The sequence below is a fragment of the Vulpes lagopus genome, chromosome 1 (assembly GCF_018345385.1).
Source record: "Vulpes lagopus strain Blue_001 chromosome 1, ASM1834538v1, whole genome shotgun sequence".
Lineage (NCBI taxonomy): Eukaryota > Metazoa > Chordata > Mammalia > Carnivora > Canidae > Vulpes > Vulpes lagopus.
Window position 1 is genome coordinate 51,398,814 of NC_054824.1, and position 25,189 is coordinate 51,424,002.

At 35.5% G+C, this 25,189-nt stretch overlaps 1 protein-coding gene across 7 annotated transcripts in view; it reads right to left on the reverse strand.

Moving 5' to 3' along the window:
- The window catches only part of LOC121490761 (muscular LMNA interacting protein), a 254,409-nt gene that overhangs the window by 49,618 nt on the left and 179,602 nt on the right, over nt 1-25,189 (reverse strand). For all 7 annotated transcript variants that reach the window (XM_041754765.1, XM_041754750.1, XM_041754757.1 and 4 more), the window contains 2 exons: nt 19,391-19,435; nt 8,761-8,889 (listed from right to left, as the gene is read on the reverse strand). In XM_041754765.1, the coding sequence (XP_041610699.1) occupies nt 8,761-8,889; nt 19,391-19,435 (174 nt within the window). The remainder of the gene's footprint in view (nt 1-8,760; nt 8,890-19,390; nt 19,436-25,189) is intronic.

A 25,189-nucleotide genomic window follows, 5' to 3' on the forward strand; every position in this document is an offset into this window, starting at 1 on the left:
ACTCCAGGAACCAGTAGTCATGGTAGATCCCTTAGTAGATCAGAGGATGGGCGGACCAGGCCATGGTGTGTGCCTGAGTGTGTAGTGAACAGTTTCACATGACAAAGTACAGAAGATTACAAAGAAGGTAAAGAGTAACAGAAAGTTACTCTTTCTGGTCCAAAATAGGTAGGACTCACTAGTAGCTAAGTTTCATGAGGGCAAGGATAATGTCTACTCCATTTCCAGTAGAGTTACCCATGTGTGTTGCAGAGCCTGGCACGAATGTTAAAGGGCTGAATGCTAGGAATAGAGAGAAAGGAGTGAGCATGGAGGGAAGCAGCAACACCATCCATCAGGAACATCAGGAAACCATAGCACCGCTAGGATGGGGCCACATGCCAGGGCTATTTGTTATGATTTTGACCTACACAGTAGGTTACAAAACTTTATGTCTCTCCAAACATATGACCTGAGTAATAATACTTGCTCTTTTTTTTTCCTTTTGTGAATCATCTAAGGATGATAAATATCATCCAGTAATATTTAAATATTTAATAATAATATTTATTATTATATTCTGATGGTATTTAAAAACATAAACACAGAATTTCAGGGTAAGAGGGCACCATCAAAAGTATTTTGTACAATACCCTCATTTTGCAGATATGCTATAAGTCCCAGTATCAGGAATGACTTCATCCAACAGCATGCATTTTTCAGACAGACTGTCTGATATTAAAAAAATTTCTCTTTAAAATTTTTTTTAGTTGATTCTCTTGAAACCTAACAATTAGGGAAATACAAGAATGAGGGTGAAATGTACAAGACGATGGGGAAGCCATAACTTTGCTGAAATATCTAGAGCCAATGAAAACACATGCCCTTTAATAAACAGGGGTATAGGTAGAGGCTACATGGTATGTGGGAAACCTCATAAATGGAGGCTTACTTACCTCCTTTGTATAAATCAAATAGGGAAAAGTTCTTAGTTAAGACACAAAAAGAAGATACCTAGTCATTGTTGGTTGAATTCCAATGCCCTTGGTAAGGGTAGCATTGAGCATCATTAGTCATAGTATTCTTGGAGCTGGAAGAGAGCCAAGAAATGGTCTAGTCCAGGATATCTCAGCTCTAGCACTACTGGCATTTCAGGCTAGATAATTCTTTGTTGTGGGAGACTGTCCTGTATATTGTAGGATGTTTAGTAGCATTCAAGCCTCTACCCACTAGATGCCAGTGGCATTCCCAGTTATGACAACCAATAACGTTTGGGCCAACATCACCCCAGTTGAGAACCACTGGGCTAGCCCAATTCCCACGCTTCATGGATGAGGTTCACAATTCACAAATGCACAGAGTAGAGCTGGTTAATCACACTTGCATGATATGATCCAGACTTCAGAGTTGTTTCCAAAACCAAGCCGCTCTAATTTTCCTTTGGTTCAATTACACCTCAGCGTAGATGAAGTCATTAGATCCTGCCTGGATAAGGGTTCTAAAATTAGAAGGTGAGAATAGCCTGACCCTACAATACCCTGCAGAAGGCCAGTCTTTCCACCAAATGCAATTCATGATTGCCTAACATTTCCTGGAAATGGATTAGTCAAAGATTGAAAAAAAAAAACAACTCTATTTTTCTGAATTTACCCAATTGTATGACTATCATACAGGCTTGCTTTTATTTGAACAAGTAAAATATGTTAAGCCTCTCAACTCTACCAGATAAAGTTAACTGACAATTCAGTCCCTGGTGAGTTGTTTATTTCCATGCCAAATGCAATTTTCTATTTTCAAGGAAAAGCAAAGGCAAAAAACATATTAAACACCTAAAGGTCCGTAAGACAAATTGATATTTGGATGGCCTGGCTGCAAGAGATTAAATTTCTCTTAGGATTGTCCATATTTGGAGATTAGAACATTAGTTCAAAAGAGTCTAAAAACCTGCCAGCTCTCCAGCCTCTAAGGAATCACTGATTTTGAATTTACAAATTTACAGATCTTCCTTTCCATGCAGCCTTTGAAATGAAGATAACTACACTTTTGCACATGTGTAATGTATTCCATACATCATTTTCTTTTCCCATATATTTACTGTAAATGACCTGCTTCACCAGCAGGTTGAGTTTTCCACGAGCTGGACTTCTCAGGCTGTCTTTGGCTCTGTAGTGGAATTCAAAGACCAGTTTCTTTACCAGTTTTCTCTCTCTGCTTCATTCCCTCCTATGCATTCTTTTGGTTGCTTTTTTCATTTGGATTTGTTGTTTTCTCTGCCTAAATTTCCAACCTTAAGTTATTTTATACAGGATCACAGAAAAGAGGTTTTCAACTCTCTCCACATAACTCATCTTCAGGTTTCTATATCTTGCTGTGACCTTTATATTTGTCATCAAAGTCTGTCTAATCTCACCCACGCTGTAAAATAAGTAACAATCTCCCCAATGCTTAGAGAATATAACATGTTTCAAACACATCGGTCTTAGCATTTATGTTCAAATAATACATTCAACTTTTATTGTGTCCTCCTCTATACATTCTACCTTGATTGCTCTTCTCATGGATCAAACAAAATTTTTCAGTAGAGAAAAATCACAAGCCTCTCTGCATTTCCTAAGGATATGTATTTGTTAAATAACAAAATTCAATCAAGTAAATTTTAAAGATTTAGTTGGCTTTATTAAATGATTCATGAACCAGGCAGCACCTCACCTAGTAAGTAGAAGAAAGCTCTAAGGAGTTAGACAAAATAGAAGGTTTTATAGAAGGGTGGAGCAAGAACATTATTAGCAAAAAAAAAAAAAAAAAAGAAAGATTATTCCAGGGCAGGTGGCCTTTGAGAGGGAAAAGCCAAGTTTCTTTTTTTTTTTTTTTTTTTTTTTTTAAATTTTTATTTATTTATGATAGTCACAGAGAGATAGAGAGAGAGGCAGAGACACAGGCAGAGGGAGAAGCAGGCTCCATGCACCGGGAGCCCGACGTGGGATTCGATCCCGGGTCTCCAGGATCGCGCCCTGGGCCAAAGGCAGGCGCCAAACCGCTGCGCCACCCAGGGATCCCTTTTTTTTTTTTTTTTTTTTTTTTTTTAATTTTTATTTATTTATGAAAGCCAAGTTTCTTATAATGCTTCCTTCCTTCTTTGGTGGGTAGAGAAGACCCAGGAGGCCCTCATTGACACATATAGAAAAATTCTTGACTGACAAGATAAGACTACATTTCCGGGGAAGGTTGAAAGTTCAAATCAATTATGTATTAAGCACAGGTTTGAGAACTCTAAATGACACCATTTTGAGTCTATGGTTTTTAATTTTTTTCAGTTTTTTTCCATAAACATTATTAACAATTATAAATCATTTTAAGGCAGTTGTAGAATTGAAACTGTATAAAGAGGGAGGAAGGGGAGTACTGTAGACAATGTCCTGGGACAGGAACACTAGTTTTACCAAAACTCTCCTACATACTATATGACAAAACCATGCCAAAGACATGTGATTGTTACTATCTACAGTTCTATTTACAGGCTGACCTTGACTCAGAGTTCAAAAAGAAGTATGGGATAAAGACTTCTGTGAAGTAAAAATATAAGAATGTATCTTTTTTCCTTGCCAACACATAAAACTTTCTAATCTCTAAATAACATTTACTCTGGATATTACTTAAAGAATTTTTACATAGCTACCTTCTCCCTTTTGACATTCTGTTTAATACTTTTCAGAAGAAATTAATATAGAATATTTGATTTTAGCAAGACCTTATCTTAAAACTCGAGCATAATTTACATGAGAGCTTCTAAATATGGCAGTGCCATTCCTCTTAAACAGAGATAAGAACATCATGAGCTAACAAAGCATTGAAGAAGAACATATTGGCATAAAATGTTCAGATCATCATTGTTGCCTCATAGATTAGGGTAGGGTTGGATACCGCAGATCTACCAAATATTTGTTAAGTAACTAATGCCTCAGAGCTTAGCTAATTATTAGAATTCAGTTGTTTAACTAATTTTTATAATTATTAGAATAATTCAATCTAATATAATCCAAGTGGCAATGGGTCTTCTTAAGATTTTGATATTTTAGACCAAGTAAGAATCTGTTCAGTACTTTAACCCTATGTAAGTCAAGGGAAAGGGGACAGGAAAGTACGTTTCCCATAGCTTGAAGATAACTGCAACAGAAAATTGCAAGTTCCAATCAACGTCAATAATTACACAAAATCAAGAGAAAGCTTACGCAAAAAAAAAAAAAGAAAGAAAAAGAAAGAGGAAAAGAAAAAAAAGAAAAACAGAAAAAAGGAAAAAAGGAGACATGAAATCTTAACTTTGAAAAGGTGATACCATTTGATTATACTCTAGAGAAAAAAGCAAATTTTGTCTCTACATGACAATTAAAAAAACAGTTTATTATGTTGATGATAAACTATCTATTACATGTGATATATTTCCTGTTTATGATCAATTATTATCTATTACATATAGAGGGAAGAAGGGAAGGAGGGAGGAAGAAAAGAAAAGGGAGGAAGGGGGGGATGAAGACAAAAGGAAAGAAGAAAAAACTCACAAAGATTTCATTACTCAAATAAACAAAAAACAACCTGGTAAAATGTAGAGAAACCAAATCTTTGGGCTTAACCCTTTCAAAAGAAATGTAACACAAGGCATTTCAGTTTTCTCCCCTTAAAACAATTTGGCAACCCACTTAATTAACTCCAGACCTAAAAAGGCTAAACATTTTAAGTTGAAAAATATTTCTTAATAAATGGTTAGCAATGATAAAATATAATTTTATGACAAAAGAGAATGAACCATCTTGACTGAGAAACAATTGTTGAAACAGCAGCAATTTATGGCAAAGCCAGAAGTCATTCAGAATAGAAGGCAGTATTGTCGGTTTCACCTATGACAAAGGTGAGTACTTGCTCTGTAATATTAACATGTGCGTGACACAAGGAAGAAAAGGTGAAGGTCACGGTAGAAATCTAACGAGGAATAATGAGATAGAAATCTGAAAGTCACCCATATAATCATCAAAGTTGAATGTCAGAGAATTTGGTAGGAAAGTCAGATGTCTACGGAAAATCAAAAGAAAAGAAAGACTGAAAATACTACAAAAAAGAAAATTCCCCATAATTATCCTTTTATGCTCTCTGTAAAATGGTGTGAAGGAAATTCACTAAATGGTCATTTTCACAAAAAACATGTTCTTTTGCTTACTGAAGCAAGTTAAAAGGAAAATAAAATTCAAGAGGCATACATGCTAGGAAGTGTTATTTCTCGAAAGAAGAATGCAAAAGAAAGAAAGAAAGAGAAAAAGAAAGAAGAAAGAAGGAAAGAAAGAAGAAAGAAAGAAAGAAAGAAAGAAAGAAAGAAAGAAAGAAAGAAAGAAAGAAAGAAGGAAAGAGAGAGAGAGAAAGAGAAAGAGAAAGAGAAAGGAAAAATGATTCCAGGAAAATCAGATGAAATTACAATATTTCCTCTTTAATTCTGTCTAAATCCTTTCTTCTTATACATTTCATTAAGATTTTCAGAAGAAAATGACATTTAATATTATGAGTTTGATTACAAATTCATAAAGAATGAGAGAATATTTTATGTAACATTTTATATACTTGAGATTAATAATCACTTCTTATATTAAATTGAGGATCTTAAGTGAAGAAATCACCTTTATCTAATTAAATACACTAAATGAGCAGAAAACAATCAATATATTTTGCCAACTCACAAGTAGTCAGGCATACCAAAAATCAGTGGGCTCTTAAAGTATCTTCATTCTCATCAGTGAATTGATTTTTTAAGCCTCAATGTCTTCTGGATGCCCATTTGTCCAATCAATTCTGTTAATTACTTTCCAACTCTGACCTTGATCATCAATAGAGAATGCTTCAAAGTACATCACAATAGTTTTAAATCCAAATGTGGAGAGTGAGGATATTTTGCAATAAGTCAAAAGGACCACAAATTGATACAATAATGGTTTTAAAGGTAATTTCAAAACAGCATAAACTTCATTCTGAGGAGTCTTTGTTACAAAATCCATATAAATCTAATATAGACAGATGCTTCCTGGCCTATGCCATTTTGATGCAAAAGCTGCTGATTAATAAGTCTCAATTACTTGATTATATATTTGGTTTCAAACTTTGCTTTTAGTACTCAGAGGCTGTCTCCAGGCAAATTTTCAGTTCATTATCAGTTCAAAAGGCTGCCTGCTTGTACCTTCTTAAGCTACAGTAAATACATTTCCGTCTGGTCTCATCATCTTTAATGTCTGACATTTTGTAACAGAGAGTTTTGAAATCATATTTTATGGCAGTGAAGCTGTTAGGAGAAATTTATTGACTTAACAATTCCATCCAACATCTCCTGTCATGTGGAACTGTCCCCAGTACAAGGCAGATTTGTGAATGTGAGCTGCTTCAATTTGGCCCAAGTGTCTGGCTAAAGAATTTTCCATTACATGGGTGGGTGAGATCAACTGAGTTTGGAACCATTCAATTTATTCTGTGGCAGCAGCAGAGGAGAATACAATAGCGACTAGTGAATTTGAGTATACTCTCTTCTATTCAAGTTCTGATGAGGTAGCAGCACTGAGATTATCAACTGTTATTACTCAATTTATATTTTAAGTAGATCTAAGCCTCTACACTGCGGAGTGCCTTTGAAGTCTTTCTCTCTTGTAGATTCTGGACACACCAAGATGGTAGTTAGAACTCAATATAAAGAGACCAGTTGATAGTACATGTACTTGCCCAGTGTGCAGGGATCCTCAAGTTTCTATTATATTTTCCCTCTCATGCAAGGTTAATGAGTAAGACCAAGAAATGTTTCAAATTCACTTTTAAGAAGTATGCTAGACTTCTTTCAATCCTGACAGTCTGCAGACTCCTTTTACTTCCTGTGTTCCACATAAAAGGTGAAATATAAACAAGAATAAATTGATTGACAAAATATATAAATACAATATGGCATCTCCATATTTACAAAAGAGTCCAAATTTTCCACAAATACAGGTCTGTATTATACATAAACAGAGCTTTAAACTTGCTGTCTAGTCAGGAAAAGCAGTGCAAAGAAATGACAACTCTTTTAATGACAAGAATTTTTTATACTTGGAAATGGAATTTATCATTTTGGAGGACAGTAAATTGTGATAAATATATAACTTGACGTTTTACAATGAATTCTGTTTAAAGTAAAATGCATACATTTGAAATTATATTAATATAAGAGAACAAAATTGTTATTTTACAGCATGAAAGCATATTTTGAAGAATATAAATTACATGGATAGTACATAAAGTTTATTTTAGCTGTTTGCATTTTGTTATTTAACTACATTATTTTTATAATGATCCCATACATTCTAAAGTGTCATATAAAGCCTCTAAAGTGTCTGTGTCACAAAGCAGTAGATACTTAATAAGTGTTTTTTGTTGATGATGAAAATATGTTTTCCTAACAGAAATTTTTTTATTTCTGTTACATGTGGAATTAGTGAATACAGTTCTATAAATCAGTAGAATTTCTCTATTTAATTTAAATTGGGGACTACATTTTATTCTATAAAATGGAAATAATTCAATGATATTAGTGCCTTCTAAAAATGTTTAACTCATCAAAATCATATCATCTCCATTTTATAGATTAAACACTATAGCAAATCATCAGTATTTGTGATGAACATTTACAAGGCTACACAGTGACTTCTGACCTTGTCACGGTTAATCTTTTATTTTAAGGAACCCAGATTTTTTAAATGGAAGAATCCTCAGAAAGTACCCGATCCAAATGCCTCATTTTATACATGAAGAAAATGAAGAGAGATGTTATAGAGTTAATATGTAGCAGATAAGATATTCCCTATGATTCACAAATGCAAATGTAAGTTTTTAAAGAATATCCTTGGCTATCATTTTCAAAGTAAAATTTAAAAGCAGTATATCATCTCATATTCTTTCTTAAGTTTATTTTATTAATGATTACCAAGGATGGTGATTTTACATGCTTTGATTGTATCAGAAAGGTTTCTGGATTGCTTATATTGTTTATCCATGTAATAGTATTTGAGATATAAAATACATAATCCGTGCCTATTTGCTGCATCTCAGTAGGACAAATAGAGATGCAAAGTTTCTCTCTGAAATAATATGGACTTTTATATAACATAAATGTGTATTTTCATATGTTTCCCAAATAGCTTATAAAGCACCATCAACAACCTCCCATAATACCTCCTCCAATGTATAGGGTATATAAAAGGAAGACAGTACACCTTTTTTATGTATAAACTGAATGATCAACAAAGTCTTAAAATATCTTAAATCCCATCCCCAAAATATTACTGCTCAATCCAGGGGTTCATATCATCTCTACCATGTTGCAATGCATCCATACAATAGATCTTTTGCTAAATGTACTAATACCGAATCTAAAATATTGCATCTTTTCAAATTAAAGTAGGACTTTAGAAATAAGAAGGCAACACCTATATGAACCATCCAACCAAGAAAACAAAGTCTTTCTTTTATGGAGAGTAGTGTCTTGGTTCCCTAAACAATACCAGCATTAGATAGATTTTTTTTTTTTTTTGAAATACTTCAAACAAAATATCATCCTGGGAATATGTGAATCTCTTTTTATTATGCAAAAATTGATCTTTTTTATTACTAAGGATATTCCAATTAAATGAACGTTTTCTTATACATACTATATTCATAGAGGCATCCCATATTTCATACAGTTATTTATCAAAATATTGAAGATTTTCTTTTATGTATGCTCACCTGCTCAGAAAAGAAGTCACTATTATCTTCCAGGTATTTACTGAAAGGGTTGGGCTCATAGACTTCCTCCTCTTTTTTCAGTAATATTTTGGATTTTACAGGTACTGGGCGAATCACTCCAGGCTTAGTCTTCATGAACATTAGATAAAATTTTTAAAATAAAGAAATAAATACCATTAAAATGAATGAATATGGTATTATTGTCATTTAAATGTTCTCACAAAAATGTATAATTTTTTAAATTTTAAAATGATTTTACCAATACATAAAAGCAGCCTAGAAATCAAATGATTTTAACTAATGTAACTTTAAAGTTAACTATTATAACAATTAACTCAGAAAGATCTACTATCACAATGTTCAAAATGCAAACACCTTCCTCACTATCAAGCCAAATGTGTTCCTAAATCTTTACCAGTGCATTCACTCAATAACTACTTCATTTGACAAATATTTATAGAGAGTGTCCTTAGTGCCAGGCAGCATTCTCATTCTGGGCATAATAGGAGAGATGAATTCGGCACAACCCAGCAAGTTTTTAACAATTTATTTTTCTGGAAATCACTCCCCAAACCCCAACATCCGCAGAGCTGGGCCCCAGAAACCATGTTCATACTATGTATGATGAAACCAGGAATGGCCTTCTGACCTAAGAGGGTGGGGAGGTGGAACCACATTTTCTCTTCCAAGAAAATGGAATAGAAATCCAGATCACTATGGAATTACTTCGGAGGACTGAACCTATGTCAATGTGTGAGCTATGGGAAAGCCTTAATCCTCCATTAAAAAACAAAACAAAACAAAGCAAAACAAAACAAAAAAAAACAGATGAGATCAAGGAAGAAAGCAGAGTGTATGGGGAGCCTAGGGAGGAGAGGCTCTTGGGGGCTTTCCAGAACTAAATTCTAAAACATTCCTGGGGTCCAGCTGAAATTCTTGTCCTGCAGCTCCCTAAGACTTTCCTTTCCTCCTACTTTTTAAAACTCAAAACTTGTGTAACTTACAATTGAAAGAGTTTTAGCTAATAGACTAGTCATTCAAGACTCATAAAGTTGTACCCAATGTCAGTTTGATGGGAGAGAGAGAGAGAGAAATCTACTTTGGGGGCAATTTCAGAATGATGTTTCACAAACACCAGAATTTTGTTACACTGTAAAATGTCACAAAATGATTGATAAGTTTACAAAAACATCCCAAATAAGAATTCAATAAAAAAAAAAAGTTGTGGCACTTTTCCTGGTTAAACATTTTGCCATAATCATTCTTCTCAACCCCATTGCCTTTCAGAAAACTGTAAATTAGCCTGCTTCAGTCAATGCTGATGCTCACAACTCAAGCCTTCAGGGACTACATCTATCTCTCTGCTCTATAAACCACCTGATATATTTTGAGGCTTGAATAAATGCCACTTTTTTCAATCGATATTTTCCCAGTTGTCTTTATATTTATGCCATCTGGGAAAGTAGAGAGGGAGAAAACCCTCTATCTTCCCCAGGCTAAGAAATATCTCCCACTTAAGAAACTCTGATTTCTCTCAGGAGGGAAAAATGAGCAATTATGTATGAAGTTGCAGTTGAGTATACATACGAGAGCAGTATCCCTCCAGTAAGCTCAACACAAGAACAAAGCCTGGGAAACTACTGATTTCTACAACCACCTATAATAACAGAGATGCCTAATATTCAGGTCATGATCCTAAGTTGTCCAGATTTCCTGTCTGTCTTTCCCACTTGACTTCCCATTTCATTTCCCCTTCCTTCTCCTATTCCTTTACCTTCTCCTTCTCTCCTGCTCCTTTGTGAGGCAGGAAATCAGGGCCTACCAGGTTCTAAAACATGGAGCTTTAGGAGGTAAATTTGGTCAGTATGCAAAAAGATGAATGCAGAGAGGAGAAGCTGACTAGAGCACTTGATATACTAAGAGAACCCCTCTGCCAGAGCAACATGACTACCTGAACCTTGTATTGCTAGCAAGATGATGATCTGGGTTATCCTCGCCTGGAGACTTTCACTCAGATCTTTTCTCTTGGGGTCATCATCCTCTAGGGTGAAACCAGCCTCTGTACCTTACCCATACCATTTCACATGCTATGAAATCAACTTCAAAATCCTTGAAGACTCACTGCAGATAATGACACCACCATCATTCTCCCATAGATGCAAACTCTCTGTTCTATTTGTATGTGAGCAGGCTCTATATTCAATATTTTTGATACAATATCTCTTCGATTCCGAATAAACAACCCTAGGAGAGACTTAAAGAGAATAAGCCACATGCCAAAGCCATGCAGTTTACATGGGAAGAAGTCAACATTTAATTCAGGACTGATCTAATCATTAAGCCCATGATTTTAATTATTCCTATGCCTACTGCAAAGAGACAGCCAGAGAAACAACATAGACACTTATAATTGTTTTTAAATACCAACATCTATAATTTCCTCTGCCCAATCAATAAAGTCCTAATATTTCTATATTTTTTATTCTTTTTAAATTCATTGCTTCTGTTTTATTTTCACTGCCCATTGTCAAAACCTGATGTCAGCCATTGTTACTTCATTCGGTATCATTTTACCTTTCTTTTCATTACTCTTACTAAATCCAGTTTTTCTTTCCTTAAGCATGGAATAAATGTTCCTGCCAGAATTAGCACTCCAAAAACAGTGTAGGACGTGATGTTTTCCTATTCGACATACACATCCATACATCTTCCCTTCACCTACACACATACACTTATGTCTCCCATACCACATTCTACCTTGTAAAGGACTCCCTAGTTTGCATGGCCAAGACATCAAAATTTGTACCAATGTCCCTCCCTGGACTTGGTTAAAAATACATTTTCAAAAAACATCATGATGTTGCTTGGAGGAGAGTATGAAGGATACAGATTTTAATTTTTGCAGTAGTGTTAATAGACTGTATGGCCTTGAAAAAGCTATTCAACCTGTCTGGACATTCTGCTAAGGGGTTACAACTGTCCATGATTAGGTCCCTCAAATAATGAGTAAAGGTAAAGGTACATTTTATTATTTACATTCCTATCCTCTCAGGTATCATACCACGTAGAGTTTTTATATAAGTCATGTTTCTGCATATTCAAATCCATCACCCAAACAAGGGTTCCATGGTGCCTTTTAGAACATTATAAATAGCCTAAGTGAAGCAAGGTGCTATTTCTGGTACACCCAAGGCTCTCCTGGAATATTAGTTAACTTTCTCTCTGCTCTTCCTAGTGCCCGTTCCTCAATGTCAAATGGTTATGTAATCTACATTTATTTGTTGAAGACTAAATTGCAACACAGAGTAAACTAATGGATCTATCCAAATAAGATATATGTTAGCACGTTGCCACTCAGAACGAGGTACGTAAACCAGCACCATCAGCGTCACTTGAGAACCTGTTAGAAGTACCAAATCTCAGCCCCACCCCAGACCTACTGAATCAGAATCCAAATTCTGACAAAATCCCTAGGTGATTCATGTGCACTCAACTAGAACTCATTCCATTAAAATGCTGTCCTGCTCACCGAAAGATAGATCTTCCTTGGTCTGCCATCCCAAGATATCTGCTTAACCTTGAGCTTCTGCCTCCAGACTAAAAGAGAGGCTTTAGAAGAAACCATCTTTTACTGATTTCTAATCTACATTGCATCCTTGCACATAGCTACATGGTATCTTCAGACTTTAAGTAGACTTTTGTTCTCTAATTCTGGCAAATCTAATTGGCTAAGTTTGTGTCCAAATAAAAGCAAAGGAAATTAGATTAATCAACTTAGAAGTCTGTTAAGGTGAGCTCCTATAAGATCAAAATTGCCAGCAACCAAACTAGTCTAAACTGGCCCTTCTTTCATTTTTATCTGTTATAGAATCCATAGATCCAACTAGATTCATGAGTAATACACACAAATGCTATTCTTATGATGCCAGGAAAAGCAACTCCATAATTTTCTTACCAGTCTAAATGGAGAAATAAAAACAGGCAATGACTCCCACAGTTAACACAAAAAAGCACAGAAAGAATAACAAGAAGTTTCTCTAAATGGCAAGTTTCAATTCATTTTGATGAACCTACTGAGAACTGATCTACAGTGGATGTAAGACATCTCTGAGGTGCCTCAGAAAAAAACCACTATTGTTCTGACACATCTATCAGAAGCTCTCTGGAGCCATTTTCCCAATTGGACCTAGTCTATGTCAGGAACTGTAGCATCTATAACCCTTGTTCTAAGAAGGCTGGCAACTCAGTTAAGTAAATGACAGAAAAATCACACTGAGCCATCACGTCACTTGACTCCTCTCAGAGCTCTCTAATAACTCACTCTCTCACTTGCCATGTCTGTAAGGTACTGCCTATCTACCAAGTGTTATCTGACCTAATCTTTCCAATGCCCAACTCACCTCCCCTGATTTTCCAATCTTATCTGCTGCTACTGTCCCTCTCACCCCTTCACTCTCTCCACCCTAGCACAGACACTATGATGCTCTCTCCCCTGGGAGTTTGTACTTGGGCTCTGCTGTTTCCAGAATTATTTTTGCCTTGGAATGCTGACATCCCCTTGCCCCCCTTATTTTTTTCCATAGTACTTATCACAATCTGACATTTGTTTATTGTTTTGCTTTCTCCACTAGAATGTAAGCTTTGTGAGGCCAGAGATCATTGCTTCAGTCACTATTGCATCTCCCACACCTAGAACTGTACCTGGAATCTAGAAGGTGCTAACTAAATATTTGAAAAATGAATAAATTAATTGACAGGCAGAAGAAGCCTAGGATGCTAGCTACGATCCAAGATGTAAACCCCAAGGGATGGTGATTGTCAGCTAGGGGTCTCCCATTATTTTTTCAGTATCATTTTTTTTAATGTAACCCAGGAAGAGAGAACTCCTCAGGATAGAAGATCCATATGGTCTTTCACTAATAAAGGGCCAGAAGAAGGAAAGTGGGTTGGTGAGTTCCACACTTATGATAAGAGTAGAGGCTGAAGTTCCCATCTCTGATGGATGCAAGAAGTCAAAGGCCGAGATCAGTTCTTTACAGACACTAAAATATTTCAAACTTCCCCATTTAAAAGAAAATTGTTGTTGTTCCCTTTATTTGCTTATGGTGATAAGCAATAAAATTTTCAATACGAAAAGACAACGATGGCATCTTTTTTGGAGAATTTGAGAGTGGGGTGGAACTAAGGAGATCATATTTAAACCTATTGCTAATCTTGAGGGAGAAAAAGTCGAAGAGTATGTGGAGTCCCTGGAGCCTGGTGGCAGGTTTAAATAGCCTGCATGGAACACTGATCCAAGTCTGCTATTAATTTGTGTTTTTAACTCAACAAGTATACACTTATGCTTGAACATTGCTACTTGGGGGCACTGTGAAAATAAACATTGTTTCTGTTCTTTGGACCTGCAATCATAATTCTATGACAATAAATTGGTACTGCCTCTGGCTGGAGACCAAAGTTGAAAATTAACTGCCAGCACTAACCTAGAGCATCCATTATTAATATTTTAAAATAAGGGCTTCTTAAAGCAACCTCATTCTCGAATTAGTAACTGCAGCTCATGGGCTGATTTTTTTTTTTAAGATTTTATTTATTTATTCATGAGAGACACAGAGAGAGGCAGAGACAGGCAGAGGGAGAAGCAGGCTCCCTGCAGGGAGCCTGATGTGGGACTCAATCCCAGGACCCCAGAATCATGACCTGAGCCAAAAGCAGATGCCCAATCATTGAACCACCCAAGTGCCCCTAGTAGACTGTTTTTAATTGCCCTTGATGACAGTAGTAAGCTCTGCAGTGGTGTGATGAGAGAAGAAAAGAAAGAACAGAGTCTCAGTTTTCATGAATTTATTTTTATCTTTTTGAAGAAATAAAATGTATAGTAAAAAAATAAAGTAATAAAACATAGCATATAGAAAACTCTGTGAGCTTGGCTAGGAGTTCTACTAATTTGATGGATCCAATGGGCTTGTGAAAGTACCACTGTGTTTCTTTTACCCATTTGCTTCAGTCTCATCTTTAGTCCCCAGTGTTTTATGTATACACATATATATATTTTAGAATTTCTGTGACAACAAGCTCATTGAAACTCAAAAACATTTTACTAGTCAAGATTGTTGACAAAAGCAGTGTGCTCTAGATTATTTAGCTGACTCACTCATTCAATTAATAAACCTTTATTAGCTTTTATTCTTTTTCAACAAACAATATTATATGCCTAAAGCAAATATGTAAGCATTTTTCCCCTCAAAGAAATACCTCAGATTTTAGAACACTATAGTGCAGAGCAAAGTTGCCAAGATTGAGGGGGGAAAGCATATTTTTATACCACCCATTAGCTCTGGGACTGCTGACATGCCATTACAGATATCTGGACTTCAGTTTTTTTCATCAGAATAATGGAAATAACAGTTTGTGCCATGCTAGCTCACAAGATTGTGAGACTCTAATGAGATATTATGCATGACAGAACTTTGTGAAGAAAAAAAAAAACAACATAAAATGAATGTGAAAGGGAAAAACACTTTCCTTTCCCTATTTTTGCATTTATAATATAAAGTATTGATACTAAATGATCTACACTATCCAGGAAAGTACCTATCTGATGTGCTTTCTTAAAAAAAAAAATTACAATTGCTACGACAGTTGTACAAAAATAAACATTCGTAGGATTTCAATTATCATAAGCCACATCCCATAGCTCAAGAGACATTTGGTTGTCTGTGTACAAAACAGATGGGCTCAATTGAGATATTTTAATGGTTGAAGAGAAGACAATAGCATGACTCAAATCTTAAGAGGCGTATAAGATAAATGCTGTAGCACTTAAAGTATGTTGTGTCAAGGAAAACTGTCAAGGACAAACCACCTTTAAGCCTGAAGAAGACATCAGTTCTACACAAAAGCTTTCAGGCAAGGCTGCATTTGCTGAACAACAGTGACCTCAAGGGCCCTCAGAAAGATGATTCATGCCCCACTAAAGCAGGACACAAAAGCTGGCATTCAGAACTAGGAACAAAGTATTTGAAAGCTTACCCACTCTTCTTTATCATGTTCCAGTAAGCTGCACTTTGCTTTTACCCGTATATAGCCATATAGCTTATTTTTTTAATCTATTGTACACTCCAGATTCAGTATTCCATCTCAGGCAACAACGAGCATTTTGTAATGGCAGTAAATACCAAGTGCAAAAGCCAAATATCTTCTAAACAAGGCTCCCCTACCTACCACCAAGAAAGACCAGTGCTTACCCATCTTGTGGAACCTAACCTGTTTTCTTGTCCAGAGAAGAGGCCCCACCAGCCTCTGTTAACATTGAGATGACTCAGCTCAGGAATTAGGAAAGCTTCGTGGAGGTACAAGCTCTAGCCTAGATCCCTCCTTTCCTTTTGCTCCCCTTGTTGTGCTATTAATACTATTCACAGGTGTGAAATCTCCATACCCAAATTCACTCTACCAAGTCTCCTCCTCTTTCATAAGTGATCATACCTTTGCAGGGTCTCATATGTACAATCTATATTGGCAACTTCACATCCTATGATATATGAGCTTTGTAATACCCTCTATAGGTTGACAGAGTAGTTATTCCAACCTCCCATTTTATAGATGAGCATTTTCCATACCCTCACCTCCAAGTTCCTTTCCAGTTTTCACCTACTGTGGTGTAACAGAACAAGAGAAGCTGAAGCACAGATTGGTGAACTGGTTTCATATGGACACCCAAATTATTCTATTATCCTGAGCCCAGTACTAGAGTTTGGCTTCCAAAATAAACAATGGAAGTATCTTAAGAATAAGGGACACAGTCACATTTCTTTTTTTCTTTGAAATGTTGAATTGGAACCGTTGCAATGTTAACAAGCAAATAGGTTAGCCAAGTTAAAAAGAAAAAAGTCTGAAAGAATTATATATCCTTAAAAGCAAAATGGTTTCTATATAAAGCTTGTGCTACCACAGTGATTTATCATGTTTTCACTTCAACTAATTTATTATATTTCTCCCCTAAAACAAGACTACAGTAATTTTACTAATTACTTATTTTACACAAAACAGAATATTTACTTATATAATTTGACTATAATCTATCATATGTTCCCAATAATTTTTATGTGCTACACATATATATACACTAACAAAAAGCAACATATAATATCAAAATTTCCTATTATTTTAGATCTATATGTGTGTATGCTATAGACATGTTTACATACATGTGTGTGTATGTGTGTGTATATATATATATATATATACATAGTTCCATTTTTCAAAGGCATTCTCACTCAAATTATTCAGAATTTAATTCTGAAGAGAGTTTGAGATGACAAATTTTGAAAATTCATTCATAGAAATGAAAGTTTTAAATTTCATTCATATATTACTTAAGAGCAAAAATATCATAAATCTTCAAAGAAGCAAATGTCATATATCATTCCTTGCTTGCAATTATTTCTATTCTATTTCATTCCCCAGTAATGAAATCAGGGTTAATGCCATGAAATAGAAGTCAAAGTGATTAAGCTGAGTAATTATATCAGTCCAGATGTTCTTTTTTTGTGTGATAAGCCTGCTTGATAATAATCCCTTCACAAACCAACCTATGTCTCAAGGGAATTTGGGAATTAAAACTTAATTTAAAACTTGGTTAAGATATTCCTTGAACTCTTTAGAGAAAAAGTCTAAAGCAAATGCAGAGAAATTATCATTAAAGTCAGTCAAAGCAATGCTTTGCATTTTTCTCCCTAAGGAACACAAACTTAGAATTCACAGAAATATTGTATTAGACAGGAAAAGGTTTATTTATTGCATTTACAATGAGTTGTTTTTAATATGTCTCTTTTTATGAAATCATTATATATATTTGCCATATATATATATATATATGTCACTCATTGCTCTCAAGAAACAAGTATACCATTATTTTAAATATTAAAATAGTTGTAATATTTCCATATCTAAACGGGGAAACTATTCAACTTTATTATGTTATTGCAATGCTTGTTTCCATGGCAACTTCTTCATATCACTCTGCTAGTTATCATAGACTCACAGTGCTGGAAGGGCTTGGAAAGTATGTAATAGAATGCTCTCATTGTTCATTTAGGAAACTGAGGATCAAACTTTCAGATTTGTGACTTCTCCACTGTCAGCCTAACAGCAGGTGTCAGAGCAGAAACAAAAGATGGTTCTTCTGACCCCCATTCTAGGATTCTTTCACCTATACCATACTGCTAGCCCCTACTCTAAACTAAGGAACGCTAAAATCACGTGCACACACACACACACATGCAAACACAAATGAAAATAGTTTGGCATGATAATGACAACATGACTTATTGACTATGGATATAGGACACCAAAACAATTGCTTAAATAGGGAAAAATAACAGTACTAAACAGTGATTTTGTCTTCTTAACATCTCAAACTGCTTTACTACAAATTTTTCTAATTATACCAAAGATGCTTATTGTTCAGGAGTTTACAATTATAAGCAATAAAAATTAAAAGATATATAGAAAATCTTTAGTATTATCTAGGCAACTTATTTCATAGTTTCAATTTGCCAACCACTGTAAGAATAGAAAACACAAAACACTATAAGGAAAAATAATTCTATGTAATCAAATTTTCATCTATAAATAACAGATTTCGGGATCCCTGGGTGGCGCAGCGGTTTGGCGCCTGCCTTTGGCCCAGGGCGCGATCCAGGAGACCCGGAATCGAATCCCACATCGGGCTCCCGGTGCATGGACCCTGCTTCTCCCTCTGCCTGTGTTTCTGCCTCTCTCTCTCTCTCTCTCTCTCTGACTATCATAAATAAATAAAAATTTAAAAAATTAAAAAAATAAATAATAACAGATTTCTAGAATCCAGATATGTGCTAATACAGTAGCCAGTAGCCCCTTGTCAAGCTGATGAAATGTGGTAATTCTGAATCGAGATGTGTTATAGTTGTAAAATATACAGCATAGTTGAAAGACTTAGCCACAAAAAAAAGGAATGTAAAATATCTCAAGTTTATGCTGCTTATATGTTTGAAGTAGTATTTACATATCATTAAATAAAATATATCTTTGAAATGTGGCCTGTGTTTGTCTTTTTGTTTTTTGTTTTTAGTTTTTTTTAACTTTTTAATGTGGCTCCTAGAAAATTTTAAATTACATATGTGACTTCCATTTATGGTTCACATATTTCTACTGCTTATTACCGATCTAGACCACTCACATCCTAACCTTCCTACCTGAAATAGCCCATTGTTCATTTCTTAAAGTTCGGAACTTGTCCAACATGATCAATGTGACCTGTCCTTGAATGTTTTTGCATCTGTCCCATCAGGAACTGAGTATCTCTTTCTCTAAATTGCAATAGCATTTTGCTTCTGACCTCACCCACATCATGCTAGTCCCACTAATAAGATGCAAGTTCCTAGCAAACAGGGTCTACGTATGGTTTTCTGTATGTTTATAAGCAGCAAAACAACCAGCATGCAGCTTCAGTAAAGCATCAGTAAACTTTTGTCAGACAAATAAGCAAATATATGTAGTACATTTATTCTCAGTTCACTTTCTCTCAAAGCTGTCTTGAGAGGTCAGAATTTTCTAAAGTAGGTCCATGACTTAATGAGAGGATACATACCAGTTGACTCTCAGATACTGTAGAGGATGGTGAGGACAGGTTTGCCTGCAAAATTAGAAATATGGTGTTTAGTGACATTTATAATTTAATAAGTATATTTTTAAGTTTCTTAAGTTCTTTTCTTATTAAAGAATACATGTCCATTATAGAGTTTTGAAAAGTATAAGGTGAAAAAAAATATTGTACCACCAAAAAATGATTTGAATATGTTTGGTACGTTGTCCTACAATATGTGTATTTTTGTAAATATACAAAATTTGAGGTGTATATTTTTATACACTTCATCTAATGGTGAATATGATGTTTTATGTATTGCTTTTCCTTTTTTTTTTTATTCATAGACACAGAGAGAGAGCGGCAGAGACACAGGCAGAGGGAGAAGCAGGCTCCACACAGGGAGCCTGATGTGGGACTCAATCCTGGGTCTCCAGGATCACACCCCAGGCTGCAGGCAGCGCCAAACCGCTGCGCCACCGGGGCTGCCCTTGCTTTTCCTTAATATCTTAACATAAGCACTATCACAAGACAGCAATAATTCTTCAAGATTACATAGTATTTCAGTCTCTGTATATAATCCACATTTTACCTAAATGTACTAGCATTGTTGGATATTTAAATTTGTTCACAGCAAATTGACACAAAAACAGATTTTTCCTTAATGTATTTCTATATACAAAGGAAAGCATAATGAAATTTTCATGATTTTGGAAAGAAAACAATTTAAATTTAAAAACTGTTTTGGGGGTGTCTGGGTGGCACATTTGGTTATTGAGTGTCTGCCTTTGGCTCAGGTCATGATCCCAGCATCCTGGGATCCAGGCCCATGTCAGGCTCCTTGTTAAGTGGGGAGTCTGCTTCTCCCTCTCTCTCAGTGTGCTTGCACCTTCTTTTTCTCTCTTTCTCTCTTTCAAATCAATCAATCAATCAATCTTTTTTTTTATAATTGTTTTCAATTCAAGGTGAGGCTAATATCATTTCTTCTTCCTTGGTTCCTGAACTTCACCCCTTCCATCTGGATTTAGTTTCCTTCTTACTGAAGTATATGCTGTGCTGTTTCTTTGAGACCATACCATCTTGGACTTTGCTTGAAAATGTTTGTATTTTGTTCTCATTCTTGAGAGTTCAACTTGACATAGAATTCTAGGTTAATAGTTATGATCTCTGAGCATTTTGAAGACACTATCCCACTGGCTCTGGCTTCTGTCAGTCTAAATGTCATAACTTGGTGGATCATATGTCTACATATGTGGTTAGCACTTAAAACTTTCCTCTATGGGATGCCTGGATGGCTCAGTTAGTTAAGCATCTGACTCTTGACTTTGGCTCAGGTCATCATCTGAGAGTCATGATCTCAGAGTCCTGAGATTGAGCACTGAGTCAGGCTTTGCACTCAGTGCAGATTTTGCTTTTCCCTGTCCTTTGCATTCCTTTTTTTTTTTTTTTTTTTTTTAGTTTTATTTATTTATGATAGTCACAGAGAGAGAGAGAGAGGCAGAGACACAGGCAGAGGGAGAAGCAGGCTCCATGCACCGGGAGCCCGACGTGGGATTCGATCCCGGGTCTCCAGGATCGCGCCCTGGGCCAAAGGCAGGCGCCAAACCGCTGCGCCACCCAGGGATCCCTGTCCTTTGCATTCCTCCCCCCACTCATGCACTCGGGGTTCAATCTTAGGACTCTGAGATCATGACTCTTAAAAAAAAAAAGCCCAAAACTTTCCTCTATAATATCCTGTAATTTCATTGTGATGTATCTGAGGGTTGATTTCTTTTTATGTATCTTTTTTGAGATTTGGTGTGGTCCTTCATTCTGAATATGCATATCTTTCTTCAATTCTGGAAAATCTTCCATGAATACCTCTTCAAATATTGCCTTTTGCACATTATGTCTCATCTCTTCTTAGGAAGCTTCTATTAAATATATATTTAGTCTTCTCAATCTATCCCCAGTTTCCATTAATTTTCTTTCATGTTTTTTATCCCTTTAGGCTGCATGTTTTATATGTTGAATGGTTTCCACCTATAAACATTTAAAAATATATTTTTTATTTATTCATGAGAGATACAGAGAGAGAGGCAGAGACATAGGCAGAGGGAGAAGCAGGCTCCCCATGGGGATCCTGATAGGGGACTCATCCAGGATCATGACCCCAGCCAAAGGCAGACACTCAACCACTGAGCCATTCAGGTGCCCCCCTACTTCTACATATAAACTTGATAATTAATTTTTCTTCAATTTTATATTAATACATTCAACATGACAAGTGAATTTTATGTTTTAAGGACTTTATTTTAACTTCTAGAAGTTCTACTTTGTTCTTTTTCAAATATTTCTTATGGTATCTGTAACTCCTTTTAACTATTTTAACATTTTTAGTGTATCTACACATTCATTTCGGATTTTCCTTTAATTCCTTATTGCTAAATCTCCCATTTCCTGTATCAACTAACTCTCCCTCATGTCTCTCCTCCACGATGTTCTTTAGTCATTTTACAGTTATTGATTTTTTATTTTGAGTTCATCTTCAGTCAGGGTAACCTTGCTGGTGATTTGTATATGTGTCTAAGAGGCCTTGGCCTGGGAAAGCATGCCTCCAGTACGTTTGACAGTACAGTGCTTGTGGGAATCCTAGGAGTTTCACTGGCTTCCATTTTATTTCATCACCCTAACTTGAAGGGTGGTAGATCCCCACATCTTCAAGTTCCAGAGGTTTAGAAGCCATTTTCTCATGGATGGCTCTTTCACCAACCTAAAGTGTAGGGTGAGATGGTAGAAGGATTTTATCCTTTCTCTATTCCATGCTTCATGGCCAGTGCGGCCTTCTGGGATCCTGGATGTACACAAAGGATTCATATACAAGTTTCAGACTTACCAAAAAGTGAAAGTTAAAATCTGAGCTGCTGGGTCCTAGCACATAGGTTCTGACGTACCTATGTTCCACCAAAGCTTTAGCTTTTCCTTAATGCTCCCACTTGGAACTCCCATTTCATTTTTGGCATTCAGAAGTTTCTCCTTATTTACTCTAGATTGGGTTACTTAAATATTTTTAATAACTGTGTTTTATCAGCATTTCTGCATTCAAATGGGAGGCTGAGCTTCTACATCAACTCAGCCTTCAACTTTGATGCAAGTGGCCAACACACAAATGTTAATTATAAATAGACATGGCTGAAATATGATAAAGTTGTGTTCTTAAACATTTCCATTCTTTTTGAGATTGCAAATGTTTTCAAGGTTTATTATAGGTGTGTCAATATTCTTTTTTACTTTCTGAGATATGAATAATAACTGGAAACTAAGAGCTTAGTGGTTCTTAAGGTATTGCCAAGTGTATAGAAATATGAATCACCAAACATACTGACAAGGCACCCGCAGTCCTTCTCACACTGTGACCAATATTGTTTGTTTTCTGCTTTTCGACTCATACCTTTATTCACAAGACTATCGCTGCTTGCTGCCATTCATGGTTGTTCTATGGCAGCAGGGTGTATTGGCTAAATGCTCCCATCTCTAATCGCTGGGACCAGGTTAGTGGGCACTAAGGTTTAGGGCTATCCTGTGCAGAAATTACCTTTTAGAATGTCCATTACATTCAGTCCACCTAGGGTTTTGTTTTTAACCTCATAATGTAATAAATACAAGTAATACTGATTTCCTCTAAAGTTTTCATTTTTTCCCTTTAATTTTCCTTTATTGCAATAGTGAGAGAATTCTCTATGAACTCCCTAAGTTAAATTAATAGTTTCTATGATATACACTGAATTAAATGTATCTTGACTAAAGCATAACCTAGATAAACTTTCATCTCAATAATTATTGGGATACACATTAATTATTGGGATACACATTAAAAACAAAGTACCTGTACAATTTAACTACACTACTAGTGTTTATAAGTGTGTTGTGCTAAATAGTACCAAACTATTAGAGGGGGAAAAAAGATAAAATGTTCAAGAAAAGTAATGATTAAATGAGGGAAAAACCCAAAGATCTTTGTACCAGTCTCCATAAATCCCCAAAATTCCTTCACTGGGAATTTTAACATTATAATAAAAATACTTTAGACATCACCATTCCATTTTTATTTTACCCTATACAATGGATTTCATATCAGTTTTATGAGAAACTATTCCCAGAGAAAGGATAGAATCAAATGTGAACCTCAGGGTGGTGTAAATATTTATAAAGCCATTGCAGCTCCTGTACCAAAGAAAAAGAATATTGACTTATGTGTCTTATGAATATAACCAGATTCTTTCAACCAACCCAGTCATGTCAGGCTCTTTGAGAAGCCTCACATTGCTTGCCTAATACAGGCTAGTAGGGTTTATTAAATGCTATAGCTATAATCATGTTATTAAGTTTGTAGCAATTATTTTCTAAAAAGTGAGGAAAGATTTTTTGGTAAGCTAAGATTGGATCAGTGTGAGGTGGAAGAAAGCTACTCTATATGAACCACTGCTCATCAGTTAGCTGAAGGAAGGGAGAGAAGCAACTTGATGTCCCCAAAACAAAACTTGAAATTGGATTTGAACAACACTAAAGATTATATTCATTCACGTCTATCCACCTTAATATTAACTGTGAGGAGCAACAGTACAGAGGAGTTTAGAAAGGCTGGTTTGTGAAACAAATCCTATAATCTACTCTAAGGCCTTTAACTTCATTTTAATCATAAAAGAAAGGAAAGGAAAGTGTAAGAAAAGAGGGTCCATATTAACCATTATTATCATCATTTAAAAAGTTTAGAAACCAACAGAGCTGTCAAAAAAATGTGAAATTCAAAATTCCTTACCTCAAAGAAAGTCTATTAAAGAGCTAGATTATATGGAAAACCAATAAGTTAAAGACAAAGGAAAGAAAGGAAAATTTTAAATCCACTTAAAATAAATTGCTATACAGGGCCACCACTGTGCCAAGCCAGCTTGGAGAGAAACTATGTTCCTTTTCCAAAGACTTGTCAGAGGGACAGGAAATACAATGAAGATCCTTAGGCATTGTAGGCATTGTCTAGATTGCTTTTCCTTATAATGTGCAGCTTTCCCCCATTCTTGACACATGTCCTTTTTGGCTAACATCACACCAGCAGACATCCTGTTGGGGGACTGGAACAAAATCCAGTTATTCCAATTGTCTCTGCCTCCTGCACTCGATACTTCCACTTTCAGCTTTTTCCCCCCTTTCACCAGTCACATCTCTCCCACCTTTCAGTATCATGAAAGTGTTTTTCTTCCACCTTTTCTCTGTTGATTCATTGTCCTGAATTTCCTTTTCTCACGACTCAAAGAACTCTAACATATTACCGATAATATGTTAACTGAATTATGTTACTACTACTCCCAGGCAGAAAGAAAATGCTTAAAATATTGGCTGAGCACCTAATAATCATTGAGTGCTGAGCCTGGTGTTGAGGAAACATAAAATGATAAAACGCCATCTTTCCCCTTAGCCTAGCAAGTGTTCCTGTTATTAATTTATACATAAGTTACTATGTATGCAAAAGAATGAATCCAATAGTAAGAATGTTAGGCACCAAGCACATAGTGATATATTATGAGGCATCATATTTTCCCTTGCTTCACATTGTTTATTCTAACTATCTACAGGCATTACTCCATCTCACTAAAAAACATTTTATAAATTAGTAATATATCCCCCCAAAACCTAAATATAAAATGTAGATTTGAAAGTATTTAAAAAGTTTGAGTCTTTACGCTAAGGACTGAGGATTCCACCTTTTCATGAACATAACAGGGAGGCAGAACCAGTGACAGCCATTGTTTACATATGCAAATGAGGAGA